Source organism: Thunnus maccoyii, chromosome 16, assembly GCF_910596095.1.
Source record: "Thunnus maccoyii chromosome 16, fThuMac1.1, whole genome shotgun sequence".
NCBI lineage: Eukaryota > Metazoa > Chordata > Actinopteri > Scombriformes > Scombridae > Thunnus > Thunnus maccoyii.
In genome coordinates, this window is record NC_056548.1 from 501866 (window position 1) to 526865 (window position 25000).

Consider the following 25000-nt stretch of genomic DNA (forward strand, 5'->3'; position numbering starts at 1 on the left):
GATCTAAAGGATATGAAGGATCTAAAGGATGTAAAGGATGTAAAGGATCTGAAGGATGTAAAGGATGTGAAGGATGTAAAGCATGTAAAGGATGTAAAGGATCTGAAGGATGTAAAGGATGTAAAGGATGTAAAGGATGTAAAGGATGTGAAGGATGTAAAGGATCTAAAGGATGTGAAGGATGTAAAGGATGTAAAGGATGTGAAGGATGTAAAGGATGTAAAGGATGTAAAGGATGTAAAGGATGTGAAGGATGTAAAGGATCTAAAGGATGTAAAGGATGTGAAGGATGTAAAGGATGTAAAGGATCTAAAGGATGTAAAGGATGTGAAGGATATAAAGGCTGTGAAGGATGTAAAGGATGTGAAGGATCTAAAGGATGTAAAGGATCTGAAGGATGTAAAGGATCTAAAGGATCTAAAGGATGTAAAGGATCTGAAGGATGTAAAGGATGTAAAGGATGTAAAGGATCTAAAGGATGTAAAGGATGTAAAGGATCTGAAGGATGTAAAGGATGTAAAGGATGTAGAGGATCTAAAGGATCTAAAGGATGTAAAGGATGTAAAGGATGTAAAGGATCTAAAGGATGTAAAGGATGTAAAGGATCTGAAGGATGTAAAGGATGTAAAGGATGTAGAGGATCTAAAGGATCTAAAGGATGTAAAGGATGTAAAGGATGTAAAGGATGTAAAGGATGTAGAGGATCTAAAGGATCTAAAGGATCTAAAGGATGTAAAGGATGTAAAGGATGTAGAGGATGTAAAGGATCTAAAGGATGTAAAGGATGTAAAGGATGTAAAGGATGTAGAGGATCTAAAGGATCTAAAGGATGTAAAGGATGTAAAGGATGTAGAGGATCTAAAGGATCTAAAGGATGTAAAGGATGTAAAGGATGTAGAGGATCTAAAGGATGTAAAGGATCTAAAGGATGTAAAGGATGTAAAGGATGTAAAGGATGTAGAGGATCTAAAGGATCTAAAGGATGTAAAGGATCTAAAGGATGTAAAGGATGTAAAGGATGTAGAGGATCTAAAGGATCTAAAGGATGTAAAGGATGTAAAGGATGTAAAGGATGTAGAGGATCTAAAGGATCTAAAGGATGTAAAGGATGTAAAGGATCTGAAGGATGTAAAGGATGTGAAGGATGTAAAGGATCTGAAGGATGTAAAGGATGTAAAGGATGTAGAGGATCTAAAGGATCTAAAGGATGTAAAGGATGTAAAGGATGTGAAGGATGTAAAGGATCTAAAGGATGTAAAGGATGTGAAGGATGTAAAGGATGTGAAGGATGTAAAGGATGTAAAGGATCTAAAGGATGTAAAGGATCTAAAGGATGTAAAGGATCTGAAGGATGTAAAGGATCTGAAGGATGTAAAGGATGTAAAGGATCTGAAGGATGTAAAGGATGTAAAGGATGTAAAGGATCTGAAGGATGTAAAGGATGTGAAGGATGTAAAGGATGTGAAGGATGTAAAGGATGTAAAGGATGTGAAGGATGTAAAGGATGTGAAGGATGTAAAGGATGTAAAGGATCTGAAGGATGTAAAGGATGTAAAGGATGTAAAGGATATGAAGGATCTAAAGGATGTAAAGGATGTAAAGGATCTGAAGGATGTAAAGGATGTGAAGGATCTAAAGGATGTAAAGGATGTAAAGGATCTAAAGGATATGAAGGATCTAAAGGATGTAAAGGATGTAAAGGATCTGAAGGATGTAAAGGATGTAAAGGATCTAAAGGATGTAAAGGATGTAAAGGATCTAAAGGATATGAAGGATCTAAAGGATGTAAAGGATCTGAAGGATGTAAAGGATGTGAAGGATCTAAAGCATGTAAAGGATGTAAAGGATGTAAAGGATCTGAAGGATGTAAAGGATGTAAAGGATGTAAAGGATGTGAAGGATGTGAAGGATGTAAAGGATCTAAAGGATGTGAAGGATGTAAAGGATGTAAAGGATGTGAAGGATGTAAAGGATGTAAAGGATCTAAAGGATGTGAAGGATGTAAAGGATGTAAAGGATGTGAAGGATGTAAAGGATGTAAAGGATGTGAAGGATGTAAAGGATCTAAAGGATGTAAAGGATGTAAAGGATGTAAAGGATGTGAAGGATGTAAAGGATCTAAAGGATGTAAAGGATGTAAAGGATGTGAAGGATGTAAAGGATGTGAAGGATCTAAAGGATGTAAAGGATGTAAAGGATCTAAAGGATGTAAAGGATGTAAAGGATATGAAGGATGTAAAGGATGTAAAGGATCTAAAGGATATGAAGGATCTAAAGGATGTAAAGGATGTGAAGGATGTAAAGGATGTAAAGGATGTAAAGGATCTAAAGGATGTAAAGGATCTAAATGATGTAAAGCATGTAAAGGATGTAAAGGATCTAAAGGATGTAAAGGATCTGAAGGATCTGAAGGATGTAAAGGATGTGAAGGATGTAAAGCATGTAAAGGATGTAAAGGATGTAAAGGATCTAAAGGATGTAAAGCATGTAAAGGATGTAAAGGATCTAAAGGATGTAAAGGATGTAAAGGATGTGAAGGATGTAAAGGATCTAAAGGATGTAAAGGATCTGAGGGATGTAAAGGATCTAAAGGATGTAAAGCATGTAAAGGATGTAAAGGATCTAAAGGATGTAAAGGATCTGAAGGATGTAAAGGATCTAAAGGATGTAAAGGATCTAAAGGATCTAAAGGATGTAAAGGATGTAAAGGATGTAGAGGATGTGAAGGATGTAAAGGATGTGAAGGATCTAAAGGATGTAAAGGATGTAAAGGATCTAAAGGATGTAAAGGATGTAAAGGATATGAAGGATGTAAAGGATGTAAAGGATCTAAAGGATATGAAGGATCTAAAGGATGTAAAGGATGTGAAGGATGTAAAGGATGTAAAGGATGTAAAGGATCTAAAGGATGTAAAGGATCTAAATGATGTAAAGCATGTAAAGGATGTAAAGGATCTAAAGGATGTAAAGGATCTGAAGGATCTGAAGGATGTAAAGGATGTGAAGGATGTAAAGCATGTAAAGGATGTAAAGGATGTAAAGGATCTAAAGGATGTAAAGCATGTAAAGGATGTAAAGGATCTAAAGGATGTAAAGGATGTAAAGGATGTGAAGGATGTAAAGGATCTAAAGGATGTAAAGGATCTGAGGGATGTAAAGGATCTAAAGGATGTAAAGCATGTAAAGGATGTAAAGGATCTAAAGGATGTAAAGGATCTGAAGGATGTAAAGGATCTAAAGGATGTAAAGGATGTAAAGGATCTGAAGGATGTAAAGGATGTAAAGGATGTAGAGGATCTAAAGGATCTAAAGGATGTAAAGGATGTAAAGGATGTAAAGGATCTAAAGGATGTAAAGGATGTAAAGGATCTGAAGGATGTAAAGGATGTAAAGGATGTAGAGGATCTAAAGGATCTAAAGGATGTAAAGGATGTAAAGGATGTAAAGGATGTAAAGGATGTAGAGGATCTAAAGGATCTAAAGGATCTAAAGGATGTAAAGGATGTAAAGGATGTAGAGGATGTAAAGGATCTAAAGGATGTAAAGGATGTAAAGGATGTAAAGGATGTAGAGGATCTAAAGGATCTAAAGGATGTAAAGGATGTAAAGGATGTAGAGGATCTAAAGGATCTAAAGGATGTAAAGGATGTAAAGGATGTAGAGGATCTAAAGGATGTAAAGGATCTAAAGGATGTAAAGGATGTAAAGGATGTAAAGGATGTAGAGGATCTAAAGGATCTAAAGGATGTAAAGGATGTAAAGGATGTAAAGGATGTAAAGGATGTAGAGGATCTAAAGGATCTAAAGGATGTAAAGGATGTAAAGGATGTAAAGGATGTAGAGGATCTAAAGGATCTAAAGGATGTAAAGGATGTAAAGGATCTGAAGGATGTAAAGGATGTGAAGGATGTAAAGGATCTGAAGGATGTAAAGGATGTAAAGGATGTAGAGGATCTAAAGGATCTAAAGGATGTAAAGGATGTAAAGGATGTGAAGGATGTAAAGGATCTAAAGGATGTAAAGGATGTGAAGGATGTAAAGGATGTGAAGGATGTAAAGGATGTAAAGGATCTAAAGGATGTAAAGGATCTAAAGGATGTAAAGGATCTGAAGGATGTAAAGGATCTGAAGGATGTAAAGGATGTAAAGGATCTGAAGGATGTAAAGGATGTAAAGGATGTAAAGGATCTGAAGGATGTAAAGGATGTGAAGGATGTAAAGGATGTGAAGGATGTAAAGGATGTAAAGGATGTGAAGGATGTAAAGGATGTGAAGGATGTAAAGGATGTAAAGGATCTGAAGGATGTAAAGGATGTAAAGGATGTAAAGGATATGAAGGATCTAAAGGATGTAAAGGATGTAAAGGATCTGAAGGATGTAAAGGATGTGAAGGATCTAAAGGATGTAAAGGATGTAAAGGATCTAAAGGATATGAAGGATCTAAAGGATGTAAAGGATGTAAAGGATCTGAAGGATGTAAAGGATGTAAAGGATCTAAAGGATGTAAAGGATGTAAAGGATCTAAAGGATATGAAGGATCTAAAGGATGTAAAGGATCTGAAGGATGTAAAGGATGTGAAGGATCTAAAGCATGTAAAGGATGTAAAGGATGTAAAGGATCTGAAGGATGTAAAGGATGTAAAGGATGTAAAGGATGTGAAGGATGTGAAGGATGTAAAGGATCTAAAGGATGTGAAGGATGTAAAGGATGTAAAGGATGTGAAGGATGTAAAGGATGTAAAGGATCTAAAGGATGTGAAGGATGTAAAGGATGTAAAGGATGTGAAGGATGTAAAGGATGTAAAGGATGTGAAGGATGTAAAGGATCTAAAGGATGTAAAGGATGTAAAGGATGTAAAGGATGTGAAGGATGTAAAGGATCTAAAGGATGTAAAGGATGTAAAGGATGTGAAGGATGTAAAGGATGTGAAGGATCTAAAGGATGTAAAGGATGTAAAGGATCTAAAGGATGTAAAGGATGTAAAGGATATGAAGGATGTAAAGGATGTAAAGGATCTAAAGGATATGAAGGATCTAAAGGATGTAAAGGATGTGAAGGATGTAAAGGATGTAAAGGATGTAAAGGATCTAAAGGATGTAAAGGATCTAAATGATGTAAAGCATGTAAAGGATGTAAAGGATCTAAAGGATGTAAAGGATCTGAAGGATCTGAAGGATGTAAAGGATGTGAAGGATGTAAAGCATGTAAAGGATGTAAAGGATGTAAAGGATCTAAAGGATGTAAAGCATGTAAAGGATGTAAAGGATCTAAAGGATGTAAAGGATGTAAAGGATGTGAAGGATGTAAAGGATCTAAAGGATGTAAAGGATCTGAGGGATGTAAAGGATCTAAAGGATGTAAAGCATGTAAAGGATGTAAAGGATCTAAAGGATGTAAAGGATCTGAAGGATGTAAAGGATCTAAAGGATGTAAAGGATCTAAAGGATCTAAAGGATGTAAAGGATGTAAAGGATGTAGAGGATGTGAAGGATGTAAAGGATGTGAAGGATCTAAAGGATGTAAAGGATGTAAAGGATCTAAAGGATGTAAAGGATGTAAAGGATATGAAGGATGTAAAGGATGTAAAGGATCTAAAGGATATGAAGGATCTAAAGGATGTAAAGGATGTGAAGGATGTAAAGGATGTAAAGGATGTAAAGGATCTAAAGGATGTAAAGGATCTAAATGATGTAAAGCATGTAAAGGATGTAAAGGATCTAAAGGATGTAAAGGATCTGAAGGATCTGAAGGATGTAAAGGATGTGAAGGATGTAAAGCATGTAAAGGATGTAAAGGATGTAAAGGATCTAAAGGATGTAAAGCATGTAAAGGATGTAAAGGATCTAAAGGATGTAAAGGATGTAAAGGATGTGAAGGATGTAAAGGATCTAAAGGATGTAAAGGATCTGAGGGATGTAAAGGATCTAAAGGATGTAAAGCATGTAAAGGATGTAAAGGATCTAAAGGATGTAAAGGATCTGAAGGATGTAAAGGATCTAAAGGATGTAAAGGATCTAAAGGATCTAAAGGATGTAAAGGATGTAAAGGATGTGAAGGATGTAAAGGATCTAAAGGATGTGAAGGATGTAAAGGATGTAAAGGATGTGAAGGATGTAAAGGATCTAAAGGATGTGAAGGATGTAAAGGATGTAAAGGATGTGAAGGATGTAAAGGATCTAAAGGATGTGAAGGATGTAAAGGATGTAAAGGATGTAAAGGATCTAAAGGATGTGAAGGATCTAAAGGATGTAAAGGATCTAAAGGATGTAAAGGATCTAAAGGATGTGAAGGATCTAAAGGATGTAAAGGATGTGAAGGATCTAAAGGATGTAAAGGATCTAAAGGATGTAAAGGATCTAAAGGATGTGAAGGATCTAAAGGATGTGAAGGATCTAAAGGATGTAAAGGATCTAAAGGATGTAAAGGATCTAAAGGATGTGAAGGATCTAAAGGATGTAAAGGATGTGAAGGATCTAAAGGATGTAAAGGATCTAAAGGATGTAAAGGATCTAAAGGATGTAAAGGATCTAAAGGATGTGAAGGATCTAAAGGATGTAAAGGATCTAAAGGATGTGAAGGATCTAAAGGATGTAAAGGATGTGAAGGATCTAAAGGATGTAAAGGATGTGAAGGATCTAAAGGATGTGAAGGATGTAAAGGATGTAAAGGATGTGAAGGATCTAAAGGATGTGAAGGATGTAAAGGATGTAAAGGATCTGAAGGATGTAAAGGATGTAAAGGATGTGAAGGATCTAAAGGATCTAAAGGATGTAAAGGATCTAAAGGACACGTCTGCTGATTTCTGTATTTTTCTTATTATCAGTGAATCTGATGCTTTACACTGCGTCACATGTTCCTTCATCATGAAGAGTTTGGTCGCATTAGTTTGTTTACAAAACAGCTCCAAAGTACAAATTTGTGATCTGCAGCACAACAAGCTGGTGAAGCTGTAAACAGAAACATGTTACTGCACATGCTCAGTAGCGTCTGCCTCACACAGAACTACTCTGCAGAGACTGAAGACATGATGCTGTTATTAGTCTCTGGAAACTCTTCATAATGAAGGGTCATGTGACCAGTGCAGATAAATCAGCTGGTCAGTAGATCAGTTCACTGTTGGTTTGGACCCTTTAAAGAGACTGAAAGGGTTAACTGATGATGATGACGGTGGATCTTTAAAGCTTCTTCATGTGGGGATTGTAGAGGATTAATGTGTGTGTGTGTGTGTGTGTGGTAGAATATAATTGGTTGCTGACTCAGCTGCTTACAGACGGACAGTCAGCAAGACTTTATCTCCACACACACGCACACACGCATGCACACACACACGCACACACACACACACACACACACACACACACACACACACACAGACACATACACACAGACACTCAGCCTGCTGACTCACACAGGGATTATACGTGTGTGTGTGTGTGTGTGTGTTAGATATCTTGTGGCTTCTCCAGCCCTTTGCAAGCAGAGATGTTTGTGGCATTGTTGTTTGAAAAATGACTGAAAATGATTAATTAATTATCAAAATAGTGTGTGTGTATATATATATATATATACATATTTGTTCCCCTCAGCTTGTCTGGTCAGGCAGAGACGGTGTGTGTTTGTTCCCCTCAGCTTGTCTGGTCAGGCAGAGACAGTGTGTGTTTGTTCCCCTCAGCTTGTCTGGTCAGGCAGAGACAGTGTGTGTTTGTTCCCCTCAGCTTGTCTGGTCAGGCAGAGACAGGATGTGTTTCTGTGTTTCTGTGTCGGAACAGATCTGAGTGTGAAGGATGAAATCAGATCAGCAGCCTTTCACAGAAAAACCCCATCACCCCCGGCAACCTGCTGCGGACCAATCAGCAGTAGCTGCAGTGACACAGCAGTCACATGATCAGAGTCTGTTCAGACACCTGCTGTCAGCTCTGATTGGTTCCTACCTGCTCAGGTGTCACTCGTGAGCTGAGAGCATCACCTGCAGGTCAGCTGGACGAGTCGGAACAAAAACATGTTTCTGTTGTTATTCTGTTTATCTGCTGGGAGGTCAAAGGTCAGAGAAGTCTGTGATGTGGAGGCTGGAACACCTGGACGCTTCTCACCTCAAACACACAGAAACACAGAAAACACACACAGAGAGGAGAAATCTGCAGAATGAGGAAACAGAAATATAATAAAAAATAATAAACGCTACAGATCCACTGGACTAAACTAGCTAACTGTATATAAAGTAGTGTAAACTAGCTCCACCTCCAGCAGCTACAACAGTAACATGCTGCTCTAACACTGATGCTTCACTATTAATAATCTAATGATGTCATATATAATAATATATCAGTCAGAGGGACCAAACCACTACTTTTACTGCAATACTTTAACTACATCAAGCTCATAATACTTATGTACTTTTACTGCAATACTTTAACTACATCAAGCTCATAATACTTATGTACTTTTACTTCAATACTTTAACTACATCAAGCTCATAATACTTATGTACTTTTACTGCAATACTTTAACTACATCAAGCTCATAATACTTATGTACTTTTACTGCAATACTTTAACTACATCAAGCTCATAATACTTATGTACTTTTACTTCAATACTTTAACTACATCAAGCTCATAATACTTATGTACTTTTACTGCAATACTTTAACTACATCAAGCTCATAATACTTATGTACTTTTACTGCAATACTTTAACTACATCAAGCTCATAATACTTATGTACTTTTACTTCAATACTTTAACTACATCAAGCTCATAATACTTATGTACTTTTACTGCAATACTTTAACTACATCAAGCTCATAATACTTATGTACTTTTACTGCAATACTTTAACTACATCAAGCTCATAATACTTATGTACTTTTACTGCAATACTTTAACTACATCAAGCTCATAATACTTATGTACTTTTACTGCAATACCTTAACTACATCAAGCTCATAATACTTATGTACTTTTACTGCAATACTTTAACTACATCAAGCTCATAATACTTATGTACTTTTACTGCAATACTTTAACTACATCAAGCTCATAATACTTATGTACTTTTACTGCAATACTTTAACTACATCAAGCTCATAATACTTATGTACTTTTACTGCAATACTTTAACTACATCAAGCTCATAATACTTATGTACTTTTACTGTAATACTTTAACTACATCAAGCTCATAATACTTATGTACTTTTACTTGTAACAGAGTATTTTTATGTTACTGTATTGGTACTTTTACTGCAGTAAAGGATCTGAGTACTTCTTCCAGCTCAGTTAACATGTGTTTCATGTCTGTGTGTTCAGATCTGGCTGAGTTGAGAAGGAGGATTAGTTTTGACTCTTCTTCGCTTGCAGTAACTTTGTCTCGTATTCAGCTCTCCGGCGCCCCCTGAGGTCTCATTTATAACGGCTGCGTGTGCACGAAACAGGGCTTGAAAGATACGTATGTCGTTTCTCACAAAAAAGTTGTGATCTGTAAAAACAAACACGCACACACACTTTCTCTCTGCTGTATAAACACAGTTCAACACACACATACACATACACACACACACACACACACACACACACACACACACACACACACACACACACACACACACACATACATACACACACATACACACACATACAGACACTCTGCTGTATAAACAAAGTTCAGGTTTAATGAGTCTGTGTTTGATGACTCAGTCTGTCCGACCCGAAACTTCTATAAACACTCAGAGACTCCTCACTGCAAACCCACCAGCAGATAGTAAACATGAACTCTTTACTATAAAAGCAGAGAAGAAGAAGACTGCAAACAGTAACATGAACTCTTTACTATAAAAGCAGAGAAGAAGAAGACTGCAAACAGTAACATGAACTCTTTACTATAAAAGCAGAGAAGAAGAAGACTGCAAACAGTAACATGAACTCTTTACTATAAAAGCAGAGAAGAAGAAGACTGCAAACAGTAACATGAACTCTTTACTATAAAAGCAGAGAAGAAGACTGCAAACAGTAACATGAACTCTTTACTATAAAAGCAGAGAAGAAGACTGCAAACAGTAACATGAACTCTTTACTATAAAAGCAGAGAAGAAGAAGACTGCAAACAGTAACATGAACTCTACTATAAAAGCAGAGAAGAAGAAGACTGCGGATAGTAAACATGAACTCTTTACTATAAAAGCAGAGAAGAAGAAGACTGCTGTATCTCTTTGAGCTTCTTCCTCAGTAAAAACACTGAGATCCAAACAAACCAGCTCTGCTTCTCTTAATAATTGTGAAATTTTGGTTGGTCTCTAAAATATTGACAGTATTTTCATCATCATGGGTCATGTGTAAAATGAGTCTGTTATTGATGTGTCATTCATGCATGAGGGTGATTCATCACTAATTCACACTAAAGGTTCTATATTATTCTCCTTTTTGTTCGTGTGTGTTGTTACAGGCTGGTTTGTTGATACGTGACTCACACTTGATGTCTAAATAATACTGAGAGATGATTGTGTTCAGCTGTATGTGATGAGTGACGTTAACCGTTGTTGATGAAGAGTCGACATCTTGTAGGCAGCCTGTGATTTAATGTTTATACATCTGTGTGTTTATCTGTGCTGATGAACTATAGAATATATTACATGAAAGCATCACCGCGTCCGGCTGTAGTTGGTTCACACACTGTGTTGAACTGTGTGTGTTTACAGGTTTTTGCAGGTTTTTTTCTGTATTTGAGTTTGTTTCATCATGTTTGTGTTTATATATGATACACTAACCTGTGTGTGTGCGTGTGTGTGTGTGTGTGTGTGTGTGTGTGCGCAGGTGTGTTGTCGTCCTGCTGAATCCTCGGAAGAACAAACAGCATCACATTTTCAACAGCTCCAGGTAAAACTCCAAAGCCCCGCCCCCTCTCTGACCTGCTGTAGACGGCGTTTTCACAGCTGCTTTGTTTGGTTCAGATCACTCTGGTGTCGGTCCGGTCTGGTCCGGTCCGGTCCGGTCCTGCTGCACCATGCCTGATGCTCCCTTCTCTTCTTCAGCCGACTGAAGGCAGCACAAACTATTTACATTTACATTTTTTTCAGGTTGGTGCCCCTGCGTCGTGTCTGATGGATATATATGTGTGTATGTATATATATATGTATATATGTGTATATATGTGTGTGTGTGTATATATATATATATATATATATCCATCAGACATGACCCAGCAGCACCAACCTGAAAAAAATGTAAACGTAAATAGTTTTCATGGTCAGAAATGACAGATACTCCGTTCATAAAGCACCTGATTTATTTATTTTATTTTTTCTTATTATAAGAATCTTAATAATAAGTAGCAGAGGATCATCGCGCTGCTTATTTCAGTAATAATGATCCTGACGGTTCCAGCTGTATTATATTAGTTCTATTTCCTGAAGGAGAATCAGGTTTATAAACGCTGCATCTGAACTTCTTCTTCTTCACTTTAAACTTTGTTGTGTGAAACCAAACTGAACCAAAAGGAGAAGAAGAGACTGATCCAGCGATTCAGACCAAAGCAAACAAACTACAGGTGTGAGAACGCCTGGAGCATCAGTTGCCATGGTAACCTGCAGGTGATTTTAACAGCCAATCAGAAATCTTTCCTCTCTGTGTTTTTCAGGAAGACGATCACAACGTTGGCGTTTTCTCCCGACGGGAAATATGTCGTCACAGGAGAGGTGAGTTCCAGACCAGGTCCACTGAGACCTGATCCTCAGGCAGACAGGGTCCACTGAGACCTGATCCTCAGACAGACCGGGTCCACTGAGACCTGATCCTCAGGCAGACCGGGTCCACTGAGACCTGATCCTGATTCAGACAGGGTCCACTGAGACCTGATCCTGATTCAGACCGGGTCCACTGAGACCTGATCCTGATTCAGACTGGGTCCACTGAGACCTGATCCTCAGGCAGACCGGGTCCACTGAGACCTGATCCTCAGGCAGACAGGGTCCACTGAGACCTGATCCTGATTCACACCGGGTCCACTGAGACCTGATCCTCAGGCAGACCGGGTCCACTGAGACCTGATCCTCAGGCAGACAGGGTCCACTGAGACCTGATCCTCAGGTAGACAGGGTCCACTGAGACCTGATCCTGATTCACACCGGGTCCACTGAGACCTGATCCTGATTCAGACCGGGTCCACTGAGACCTGATCCTCAGGCAGACCGGGTCCACTGAGACCTGATCCTCAGGCAGACAGGGTCCACTGAGACCTGATCCTGATTCAGACAGGGTCCACTGAGACCTGATCCTCAGGCAGAACGGGTCCACTGAGACCTGATCCTCAGGCAGACCGGGTCCACTGAGACCTGATCCTGATTCAGACAGGGTCCACTGAGACCTGATCCTGATTCAGACCGGGTCCACTGAGACCTGATCCTGATTCAGACTGGGTCCACTGAGACCTGATCCTCAGGCAGACCGGGTCCACTGAGACCTGATCCTCAGGCAGACAGGGTCCACTGAGACCTGATCCTCAGGCAGACCGGGTCCACTGAGACCTGATCCTGATTCACACCGGGTCCACTGAGACCTGATCCTGATTCAGACCGGGTCCACTGAGACCTGATCCTCAGGCAGACCGGGTCCACTGAGACCTGATCCTCAGGCAGACAGGGTCCACTGAGACCTGATCCTGATTCAGACAGGGTCCACTGAGACCTGATCCTGATTCAGACCGGGTCCACTGAGACCTGATCCTGATTCAGACTGGGTCCACTGAGACCTGATCCTCAGGCAGACAGGGTCCACTGAGACCTGATCCTCAGGTAGACAGGGTCCACTGAGACCTGATCCTGATTCACACCGGGTCCACTGAGACCTGATCCTGATTCAGACCGGGTCCACTGAGACCTGATCCTCAGGCAGACCGGGTCCACTGAGACCTGATCCTCAGGCAGACAGGGTCCACTGAGACCTGATCCTGATTCAGACAGGGTCCACTGAGACCTGATCCTCAGGCAGAACGGGTCCACTGAGACCTGATCCTCAGGCAGACCGGGTCCACTGAGACCTGATCCTGATTCAGACAGGGTCCACTGAGACCTGATCCTGATTCAGACCGGGTCCACTGAGACCTGATCCTGATTCAGACTGGGTCCACTGAGACCTGATCCTCAGGCAGACCGGGTCCACTGAGACCTGATCCTCAGGCAGACAGGGTCCACTGAGACCTGATCCTCAGGCAGACCGGGTCCACTGAGACCTGATCCTGATTCACACCGGGTCCACTGAGACCTGATCCTGATTCAGACCGGGTCCACTGAGACCTGATCCTCAGGCAGACCGGGTCCACTGAGACCTGATCCTCAGGCAGACCGGGTCCACTGAGACCTGATCCTCAGGCAGACAGGGTCCACTGAGACCTGATCCTGATTCAGACAGGGTCCACTGAGACCTGATCCTCAGGCAGAACGGGTCCACTGAGACCTGATCCTCAGGCAGACCGGGTCCACTGAGACCTGATCCTGATTCAGACAGGGTCCACTGAGACCTGATCCTGATTCAGACCGGGTCCACTGAGACCTGATCCTGATTCAGACTGGGTCCACTGAGACCTGATCCTCAGGCAGACCGGGTCCACTGAGACCTGATCCTCAGGCAGACAGGGTCCACTGAGACCTGATCCTCAGGCAGACCGGGTCCACTGAGACCTGATCCTGATTCACACCGGGTCCACTGAGACCTGATCCTGATTCAGACCGGGTCCACTGAGACCTGATCCTCAGGCAGACCGGGTCCACTGAGACCTGATCCTCAGGCAGACAGGGTCCACTGAGACCTGATCCTCAGGCAGACAGGGTCCACTGAGACCTGATCCTGATTCACACCGGGTCCACTGAGACCTGATCCTCAGGCAGACAGGGTCCACTGAGACCTGATCCTGATTCAGACAGGGTGCACTGAGACCTGATCCTCAGGCAGACCGGGTCCACTGAGACCTGATCCTCAGGCAGACTGGGTCCACTGAGACCTGATCCTCAGGCAGACAGGGTCCACTGAGACCTGATCCTCAGGCAGACCGGGTCCACTGAGACCTGATCCTGATTCAGACAGGGTCCACTGAGACCTGATCCTGATTCAGACCGGGTCCACTGAGACCTGATCCTGATTCAGACTGGGTCCACTGAGACCTGATCCTCAGGCAGACAGGGTCCACTGAGACCTGATCCTCAGGCAGACAGGGTCCACTGAGACCTGATCCTCAGGCAGACCGGGTCCACTGAGACCTGATCCTGATTCACACCGGGTCCACTGAGACCTGATCCTCAGGCAGACTGGGTCCACTGAGACCTGATCCTCAGGCAGACAGGGTCCACTGAGACCTGATCCTCAGGCAGACCGGGTCCACTGAGACCTGATCCTGATTCAGACAGGGTGCACTGAGACCTGATCCTCAGGCAGACCGGGTCCACTGAGACCTGATCCTCAGGCAGACTGGGTCCACTGAGACCTGATCCTCAGGCAGACAGGGTCCACTGAGACCTGATCCTCAGGCAGACCGGGTCCACTGAGACCTGATCCTCAGGCAGACCGGGTCCACTGAGACCTGATCCTGATTCAGACAGGGTCCACTGAGACCTGATCCTGATTCAGACCGGGTCCACTGAGACCTGATCCTGATTCAGACCGGGTCCACTGAGACCTGATCCTCAGGCAGACAGGGTCCACTGAGACCTGATCCTCAGGCAGACCGGGTCCACTGAGACCTGATCCTCAGGCAGACAGGGTCCACTGAGACCTGATCCTCAGGCAGACCGGGTCCACTGAGACCTGATCCTGATTCACACCGGGTCCACTGAGACCTGATCCTCAGGCAGACCGGGTCCACTGAGACCTGATCCTCAGGCAGACCGGGTCCACTGAGACCTGATCCTCAGGCAGACAGGGTCCACTGAGACCTGATCCTCAGGCAGACAGGGTCCACTGAGACCTGATCCTGATTCAGACAGGGTCCACTGAGACCTGATCCTCAGGCAGACAGGGTCCACTGAGACCTGATCCTCAGGCAGACCGGGTCCACTGAGACCTGATCCTCAGGCAGACAGGGTCCACTGAGACCTGATCCTCAGGCAGACAGGGTCCACTGAGACCTGATCCTCAGGCAGACCGGGTCCACTGAGACCTGATCCTCAGGCAGACAGGGTCCACTGAGACCTGATCCTCAGGCAGACCTGTATCTGCAGGTTTTATGTGTAAATAACTTTTTAAGGTTCAATTTAAAGTTTGATGCTGACATTAGATTATGAAATGAAACATGAAAGAATGTATGACTGATCATCTTCCTCCTCCTCCTCCTCTTCCTCCTCTTCCTCTTCCTCCTCCTGCTCCTCCTGCAGAGCGGTCACATGCCGGCGGTGCGGGTGTGGGAGGTGTCTGAGCGTCTGCAGGTCGCTGAGCTGCAGGAGCATAAATATGGCGTCGCCTGTGTGGCGTTTTCTCCAAACGGCAAATACATCGTCAGCGTGGGCTACCAGCATGACATGATGGTCAACGTCTGGAACTGGAAGGTAGCTGACACACTCAATCAATACACTGATCAATCAGCTGATCGATGCACTGATGAACGCAGGCAGCAGCTGAAATTAAACTTTAAACTTTTAAACGATCTGCTACAACAATCAAACTTTAAAACTAAACTTAAACTCAGATAAACGTTTCCAATAAAAACTGAGAACTTTGAGAAGAAGAAAACCTGAAATGTTTTAGTTTAGAAGTTCAGAACTTTAGTCAAACTTGAAGCAAACTGCTTTGTTGTTTTTGTTTTGTATGTTCATCAGAAAAACGTCGTCATAGCAGCCAATAAGGTGTCCAGTAAAGTGACCGCCGTCTCCTTCTCAGACGACAGCTCCTACTTTGTTACCGCCGGCAACCGGCATGTCAAGTTCTGGTACCTGGACCATGCCAAGACCTCCAAGGTGCTCATCACATCCGTCACACATTAATCAGCTGTTAATCAGCTGTTAATCAGCTGTTAATCGGTCGGTCATGGTGTTGATGTGATCATGTGTTCATCATCTGCAGGTGAACGCCACCGTCCCTCTGCTGGGGCGTTCAGGGCTGTTGGGAGAGCTCAGGAATAACTTTTTCAGTGATGTGGCGTGTGGGCGGGGCCGGCAGGCCTCCTCCACCTACTGCATCACGTCGTCTGGTCTGCTGTGTGAGTTCAACGACCGCCGACTCCTCGACAAGTGGGTCGAGCTGCGGGTGAGTCTGTGTGCTGCTTCCACTGCTACAAACGTCCTCACAACGTCTTCACAACGTCTCCTCAACGAGACAGACAGTGATGTCTGTTGGTCACATCAGAGTAAAAAAACACGTCTGTCTGGTTCTTCTTTCTGCAGGATTGTAAGGAAATTAACAAACACTTCAAACTAGTTTCTAACTTCCTGTTTTTTCTGCAGGATACAGTCTGAACATTAACAGCAGTCACATCACTACAGAGAGTCTGCAGCTAACATGCTAGCAGCTCTGTGAGGCTAAATGCTAACATCAGTTAGTAGGGATAGTGGTAGAAACTGTTAATGTTCCTTTCTTTTACACAATTATCTCACTTTTTTGGTAAAGAGAAGCAGTAAAAAAGACAAAGTTAGTAATTCATCCTGAGGGGAACATGAATGTGTGAAAATAATTTAAAGTAAATCCATCTAATAGTTGTTGAGATATTCCAACATCATTTGGTTACATGTTAATGATGAACACATTTACTGTCAGTGTTCATGACCCTCAGAGGATGAACCCTGATGACCTCTGCAGGTACAGTCTGTTCTGTACGTCATCTGTTCTCTGCTGGATGTTTTATGATTCTTAATGTTTTATTGTGTGTTTATAATTGACTTTAATCTGAGGTGCCTCTGCTTCTTCCTCTGCTTCCTGTGCAGACAGTTGACTCCGCCTCCGTAAGTCCTCGTCTCACCTGGACTCAGTCAGTCCAGCTGGACTCAGTCAGTCCAGCTAGACTCAGTCAGTCCAGCTGGACTCAGTCAGTCCAGCTGGACTCAGTCAGTCCAGCTAGACTCAGTCAGTCCACCTGGACTCAGTCAGTCCACCTGGACTCAGTCAGTCCAGCTGGTGACACATACAGTATCATTAAAGAGTAAAAGTGTCATGTGATCATTCATTAAATTCCAATTTAAACTGAAAACATGTTTAATATAATCATTAATTATAATAATAATCATTATCCTCATTGGCTGAACTGACTGACTCAGACACGCCCACTTTCTTCCTCTCACCCCATTGGTCGGTTTCACAGCACGCCGTAGTCATTCATAACCAACGCTCCACCTAAAGGGCCGAGTGACGTATCGCGCCGCTTCTACCCCCAGGACCCTGAACGCATCACTCACCTCCACCGACCTCCACTCACTACTTCAGTATCAGTACTGATACTGATACTATTACTGCAGTAACAGTACTGATACTGCAGTAATAGTACTTCAGTAACAGTACTGTGACTGTGTACTGATACTGCAGTAGAAACACAACCGTCTTTGTCTGAATCTTCACCCACACACATTCTCTCACTTCATTTACATTTTCACTCTTTATCTCCTCGTCTGACAGACACAAAGACACAAACATGTTCGTCTGTTCAGAGAATAAAAACACGTCACCAAAACCTCCAAACAGACGGTTTAATTCTTTCAACAGATTTAATGCATCATGATGTCTCAGCGTCTGACAGTTATTTGATACTAAAAGGTGTTACAGCTCTACAGATGTGGAGCTGATGGAGCTGTTAGTGTAGCTGTCTGACTGACATGTTGTATCTTGTGTATTGAACCGGCTGCAGAAATAGAAAGATAAACTGATAGATTGATCAGTATCAGATATGTTCAGGATGTGTTTAGCCTAGCTTAGCACAAAGACAGGAAACAGGAAACAAAACAGTTTCCATAAGGCAAACAGCTAAACGTCTTCACTTATGAAAAATTGTCATCATCTTCATCATCACTGTGTTATAATAGTTCAGCAGGAGTCCTGAGTTCATGGTGGTTTGATCCTGACTCACCTGTGTGTGTGTGTGTGTGTGTGTGTGTGTGTGTGTGTGTGTGTGTGTGTGTGTCAGACGTCTCAGGCCACCTGTCTGTCCGTCACAGACGAGTTGATCTTCTGTGGTTGTTCTGACGGGACGGTTCGAGCCTTCAGCCCCGTCAACCTGCATTTCTTGTGTACTCTGCCCCGCCCACACTGCCTCGGCGCCGACATCGCCAGTATGATGGACGCCAGGTAACACACACACACACACACACACACACACACACACACACACAGATCACATAATGAGCTCACATCTAAGTACAACACACATCTGCAGCTTTTATACCAGGACACTATTTTCACATTCATCTGCTGAAACTGGAAAGTGTCTCTGTGCCTACGCACAGGATTTGTGACATCACAACTAGTTTGGAGCCAATCATGGTCTAGAATACACAGTCGGTACTTCAGTACTAACAGTCTAGAATACACAGTCGGTACTTCAGTACTAACAGTCTAGAATACACAGTCGGTACTTCAGTACTAACAGTCTAGAACACACAGTCGGTACTTCAGTACTAACAGTCTAGAACACACAGTCGGTACTTCAGTACTAACAGTCTAGAACACACAGTCGGTACTTCAGTACTAACAGTCTAGAACACACAGTCGGTACTTCAGTACTAACAGTCTAGAACACACAGTCGGTACTTCAGTACTAACAGTCTAGAACACACAGTCGGTACTTCAGTACTAACAGTCTAGAACACACAGTCGGTACTTCAGTACTAACAGTCTAGAACACACAGTCGGTACTTCAGTACTAACAGTCTAGAACACACAGTCGGTACTTCAGTACTAACAGTCTAGAACACACAGTCGGTACTTCAGTAGTAACAGTCTAGAATACACAGTCGGTACTTCAGTACTAACAGTCTAGAATACACAGTCGGTACTTCAGTACTAACAGTCTAGAATACACAGTCGGTACTTCAGTACTAACAGTCTAGAATACACAGTCGGTACTTCAGTAGTAACAGTCTAGAATACACAGTCGGTACTTCAGTAGTAACAGTCTAGAACACACAGTCGGTACTTCAGTAGTAACAGTCTAGAATACACAGTCGGTACTTCAGTAGTAACAGTCTAGAATACACAGTCGGTACTTCAGTACTAACAGTCTAGAATACACAGTCGGTACTTCAGTACTAACAGTCTAGAACACACAGTCGGTACTTCAGTACTAACAGTCTAGAACACACAGTCGGTACTTCAGTAGTAACAGTCTAGAATACACAGTCGGTACTTCAGTACTAACAGTCTAGAACACACAGTCGATACTTCAGTACTAACAGTCTAGAACACACAGTCGATACTTCAGTACTAACAGTCTAGAACACACAGTCGGTACTTCAGTACTAACAGTCTAGAACACACAGTCGGTACTTCAGTGTACTCTGACTTCTTCTCACTGTGTGCTGATTCAGCCTTTCTGTTCATGGACGTGCTGACTGTCTGTCAGACTGCAGTTTAATTTAAAACCTCTTTCACTCAGTCTGGTTTGTATTCAGACAGAGGTCAGCTGACCACTGGACATGCGGACACGTTACCATGGAAACCACAGAAACATCAGCAGGGTTTTTATTTTTAGTCTCCGTCTGTCCCACAAAATTACTCTCTCTTCTTCTCCTTCTTTTTCTGTTTGCTCCTCAGTCAGCTGTTCTGCTGCAGGTCGGACGCTCGTTACCCGGACACGGTGGCGGTGACCTATGACCCCACCAACCGCTGGCTGTCATGCGTCTACAATGACCACAGCGTGTATGTGTGGGATGTCCGTGACCTCCGCGACCCCCGCAGGGCGGGAAAACTCTACTCTGCCCTCTACCACTCGTCCTGTGTGTGGAGCCTCGAGGTCAGTTTGACATCTGAATCATTCACAGGCCTGAGAGGTCAAAGGTCACAGAGCTGAAACATCATGACGTCATAAAGACCAGTAAAACCAGCTGCTCTCAGTGTTTACTGGAGCAAATGTAAAAACTGAAATGAAAATACTTTATTTGAAGATGTTTAAAGGGGACCTATTACATTTATTTCCAGCTCTGTATTTTTATTCTGGGATTCCAGCTTTGCATGATTTACAGTAAAAAAACTCCTTATTTATCTTATACTGGCCCTTTTTTTGGCCGTTTTAGCTCCTGTCTCTTTAAGGCCCGCCTCCTGATGAGTCCACTCTGTTCTGATTGGTCAGCTTTCCGGAAGCCTGTGAGGGGCAGCTGTGTCAGAGTTGTGTTAAGTTACTGCTGATGCAAACCCAACATTTCCTGCTTTACTGCTCCAAATTAAAAGCTTTTAAATGACTAAATAACAGGAGACTTTTATTGTGAAGAATTGAAAGGAAGTGAAACGCGTTCGTCATTGGAGATTCGTTAGCAGTGCTAAAAACCGGTCAAAACAACAACATGTGGAGACATTTGGAGCTGTTTGTTGAGCAGATCAGCTATAAATAATGCAGTGAGGAAGAGTACAAGCAGAAACAGCCACAGTGATGATGATGTTTGATGAAGAGCTGCAGACGACCAGCACAACTCCAACAGGTAAACTACTTGTGGAGTCATGGCTCAGTGAGGCTCAGTGTTCAGAGTAGCGCCGCTGCTGCTTTCTGCTCACAGGGATTACTGCTTTCACTACGTTTACCTCGTTACTTAACACGTCGGCCACATTTAACATGAACATCCAACATTATAACATCATATATATGACTGAAAACAAAGAAAAGCATCATAGGTCCCTTTTAAATTGAGTCCAGTATCTGCAGCAGTCACACAGAGAAGAATTGATAAGTTGAAAGGAAGTGCACACATTTTGTTTTTCTGCATTAATTAATTGTTTTGTTGTTTTGAAGTGACTGATAAGCTCCTCCTCTTCCTGTGTGTCCTGCAGGTGTATCCTGAGGGGGGAGGAGCAGGAGGGGGAGGTGAGGTGCGTCCTGCCCCGGGCTCCTTCCTGTCCTGCTCCTCAGATAACACCATCCGACTGTGGAACATCGACGGCCTCAACGTGCTGAACAGGAACATCCTGAGCCATGTACGAGCACACACACACACACACCTGTACACCTGTACACCTGTATACCTGTACACCTGTACACCTGTACACCTGAACACCTGAGCACCTGTATACCTGTATACCTGTACACCTGAACACCTGTACACCTGTACACCTGTATACCTGTATACCTGAACACCTGTACACCTGTGCACCTGAACACCTGTGCACCTGAGCACCTGTGCACCTGTGCACCTGAACACCTGTACACCTGTACACCTGTATACCTGTACACCTGTATACCTGTACACCTGTATACCTGTATACCTGAACACCTGTACACCTGTACACCTGTGCACCTGTGCACCTGTGCACCTGAGCACCTGTGCACCTGTGCACCTGTATACCTGTACACCTGTATACCTGTACACCTGTATACCTGTATACCTGAACACCTGTACACCTGTGCACCTGTATACCTGTACACCTGTATACCTGTACACCTGTATACCTGTACACCTGTATACCTGTATACCTGAACACCTGTACACCTGTGCACCTGAACACCTGTGCACCTGAGCACCTGTGCACCTGTGCACCTGAACACCTGTACACCTGTACACCTGTATACCTGTACACCTGTATACCTGTACACCTGTATACCTGTATACCTGAACACCTGTACACCTGTACACCTGTGCACCTGTGCACCTGTGCACCTGAGCACCTGTGCACCTGTGCACCTGAACACCTGAACACCTGTACACCTGTACACCTGTGCACCTGTGCACCTGTGCACCTGAACACCTGTACACCTGTATACCTGTACACCTGTATACCTGTACACCTGTATACCTGTATACCTGAACACCTGTACACCTGTACACCTGTGCACCTGAGCACCTGTGCACCTGTGCACCTGAACACCTGAACACCTGTACACCTGTACACCTGTGCACCTGTGCACCTGTGCACCTGAACACCTGTACACCTGTACACCTGAACACCTGAACACCTGTATACCTGTACACCTGTACACCTGTACACCTGTACACCTGTACATCTGTACACCTGTACACCTGAACACCTGAACACCTGTACACCTGTACACCTGAACACCTGTACACCTGTACACCTGAACACCTGAACACCTGTACACCTGAACACCTGAACACCTGTGCACCTGAACACCTGTACACCTGAACACCTCACCCGACAGCCTCCTCACCTCTCTGACCTCTAACTCTGCAGGACCTGCAGAAGGTCATTTACGTGGATGACAACACAACGAGCCTCCTGGATACAGAGAGCGTCACCGTCGCCGGCGGCAGCACAGAGAAGGCGGGGACATCGGGCTCAGAGGGGCAGCAGGCTGACCAGAGCAGGGCAGGCATTAGGACCCTGAGAGTCAGTCCTGATGGACAGCACCTGGCCTCTGGAGACCGCATGGGAGTCCTCAGGTGCGGAGGGGGGGTTTGGGGGGGGGGGGGGGGGGGGACTGTGTGGTTTTAATCACAAGTTTGAGTCTAGTCAGGCTGAAAACACACAGAACAAGTTATAACATGCTGTTAACGTCTCTGCTCTGTTTATGTGTGTGTGTTTGTGTGTGTGTTTGTGTGTGTTTGTGTTTTTGTGTGTGTGTGTGTGTGTGTGTGTTTGTGTTTGTGTTTGTGTGTGTATGTGTGTGTGTGTGTGTGTGTGTGTGTGTGTGTGTGTGTGTGTGTGTGTGTGTGTGTGTGTGTAGGATCCATGATCTGGTCAGTATGGAGGAGATCTTGAATGTTCAGGCTCACGACTCAGAGATCCTTTGCCTCGAGTTCTCCAAACCAGATACTGGTGAGCAGCTGTTACTGTGTGTTTGGACACATCTTCACATGTATACAACATATAACAAAATATATATATACTCGCAATATAACACAATATATTGTGTATATATACAACATTAAAAACAACATCTAAACATACTATAAGACCTAAAGTATATCAACAACCTGTAACTGAAGGGTTGCTGGTTTGATTCCCTGCACTGACAGTCAGCTTTATGGAAGTTAACAGAACTGCTGTAACGTATCGGAGCTGCTGATCAATAATATGGAAGCAGGTCATCAGCAGGTAACTGCCGTCTCATCTCCGACGCTACGTTCGTCTCACATGACCTGTTTAGGCAGCAGCTGCTCTGCCCGAAGGCTCCGCCTCTGAGCAAGGCAGCGACTCACTGACCTCCGCTCTGCTGTGCCTGCAGCGGAGGAGATGACATCCCATGTGACACAGCCAATAGGAGATCAGACTGCAGTTTCACCTGTTCAACCCTCAGAGGTTACAAAGAGGATCATCATTTATGAAAATAAAAACTATTTGTTGGAGCTGTTTTTAATTTTAAACATTTTAAATCACAAACATTTCTTTAAAAGCTGTTTTCCAACATGTTTCTGTGTTCAGCTTCAGTAGATGAAGGTTTGGCTCCCGACCGAAGATGTTCCTGGTCGAATAGCAGTTGTTAGTTCAAGCCATTAGTCAACTAGTCGCCTCATGTTTATGGTATTAATTTAATTATTCAAATCTATCTATTTAACTAGAGCGGCCATGCTAGGTAGCTAACATTAGGCTAGGTGGCTAACGTTAGGCTAGGTGGCTAATGTTAGGCTAGGTGGCTACGTTAGGCTAGGTGGCTAACGTTAGGCTAGGTGGCTAACATTAGGCTAGGTGGCTTGCATTAGGCTAGGTGGCTAACGTTAGGCTAGGTGGCTAACGTTAGGCTAGGTGGCTACCTTAGGCTAGGTGGCTAATGTTAGGCTAGGTGGCTAACATTAGGCTAGGTGGCTAACGTTAGGCTAGGTGGCTAACATTAGGCTAGGTGGCTTGCATTAGGCTAGGTGGCTAACATTAGGCTAGGTGGCTTGCATTAGGCTAGGTGGCTAACGTTAGGCTAGGTGGCTAACATTAGGCTAGGTGGCTTGCATTAGGCTAGGTGGCTAACGTTAGGCTAGGTGGCTAACATTAGGCTAGGTGGCTAACGTTAGGCTAGGTGGCTAAAATTAGGCTAGGTGGCTTGCATTAGGCTAGGTGGCTAACGTTAGGCTAGGTGGCTAACATTAGGCTAGGTGGCTTGCATTAGGCTAGGTGGCTATGTTAGGCTAGGTGGCTAACGTTAGGCTAGGTGGCTACCTTAGGCTAGGTGGCTAATGTTAGGCTAGGTGGCTAACATTAGGCTAGGTGGCTAACGTTAGGCTAGGTGGCTAACATTAGGCTAGGTGGCTTGCATTAGGCTAGGTGGCTATGTTAGGCTAGGTGGCTATGTTAGGCTAGGTGGCTAACGTTAGGCTAGGTGGCTAACGTTAGGCTACTTACATGTTTCAGATGCTGCGTTCACAGGCAGACGATAGACAGCATGATGATGCACTTTCTTGTGGTCGTTTGTTAGCTAATGTCAACTGGCTAATTAGTCTAACTTGAGAATATTGTCCTTTATGAAATGTTGTGAGTTATGTTTGTTTGTGTGGAGTCTTGTTGTGGAGAATTTATCTGTTTTTCGTGTTCTAGCATCTATGCTACAGCTAAATGGTGCGCTGCCAAAACATTCTGGGTGGAACTCGTGCTCTAGAATTATTGCTCCGCATGTCGGAGCGTTTTCTTCATACAACTGCATCCACCGAACTTTAAGGTTCCTACTGTGAATGAAGGGTGAATACCTGCTTCCAGGAGAGACTCAGGATATTTTACTGAGAGACGGTTGGCAGGAGATTGAAATGCTGGAGACACAACTGAAGTTTCCTCTGTTAAAACAATCCAAACTACTGATCTGTCACAGTTGTGAGATCTATTTATGGGTTGAACATGGAATTTGTTCTTGTTGTTTTTCTAATAAATAATAGAGCATCTCAGGTCCCAGACTGCAGCAGAACAGAATTAAATAGAGAATTTAAAAAATCAAACAATGTACTGTGATGTGCACTG

The 25000-nt window shown here is 43.4% G+C and overlaps 1 protein-coding gene across 1 annotated transcript in view; it reads left to right on the forward strand.

Moving 5' to 3' along the window:
• The window catches only part of mapkbp1 (mitogen-activated protein kinase binding protein 1), a 63263-nt gene that overhangs the window by 20164 nt on the left and 18099 nt on the right, over positions 1-25000 (forward strand). The window contains exons 3-12 of the mRNA XM_042388783.1: positions 10808-10870; positions 11631-11688; positions 15355-15525; positions 15796-15933; positions 16040-16222; positions 18087-18247; positions 19712-19910; positions 20939-21082; positions 22295-22503; positions 22788-22879. Coding sequence (XP_042244717.1) covers positions 10808-10870; positions 11631-11688; positions 15355-15525; positions 15796-15933; positions 16040-16222; positions 18087-18247; positions 19712-19910; positions 20939-21082; positions 22295-22503; positions 22788-22879 — 1418 coding nt within the window. The remainder of the gene's footprint in view (positions 1-10807; positions 10871-11630; positions 11689-15354; positions 15526-15795; positions 15934-16039; positions 16223-18086; positions 18248-19711; positions 19911-20938; positions 21083-22294; positions 22504-22787; positions 22880-25000) is intronic.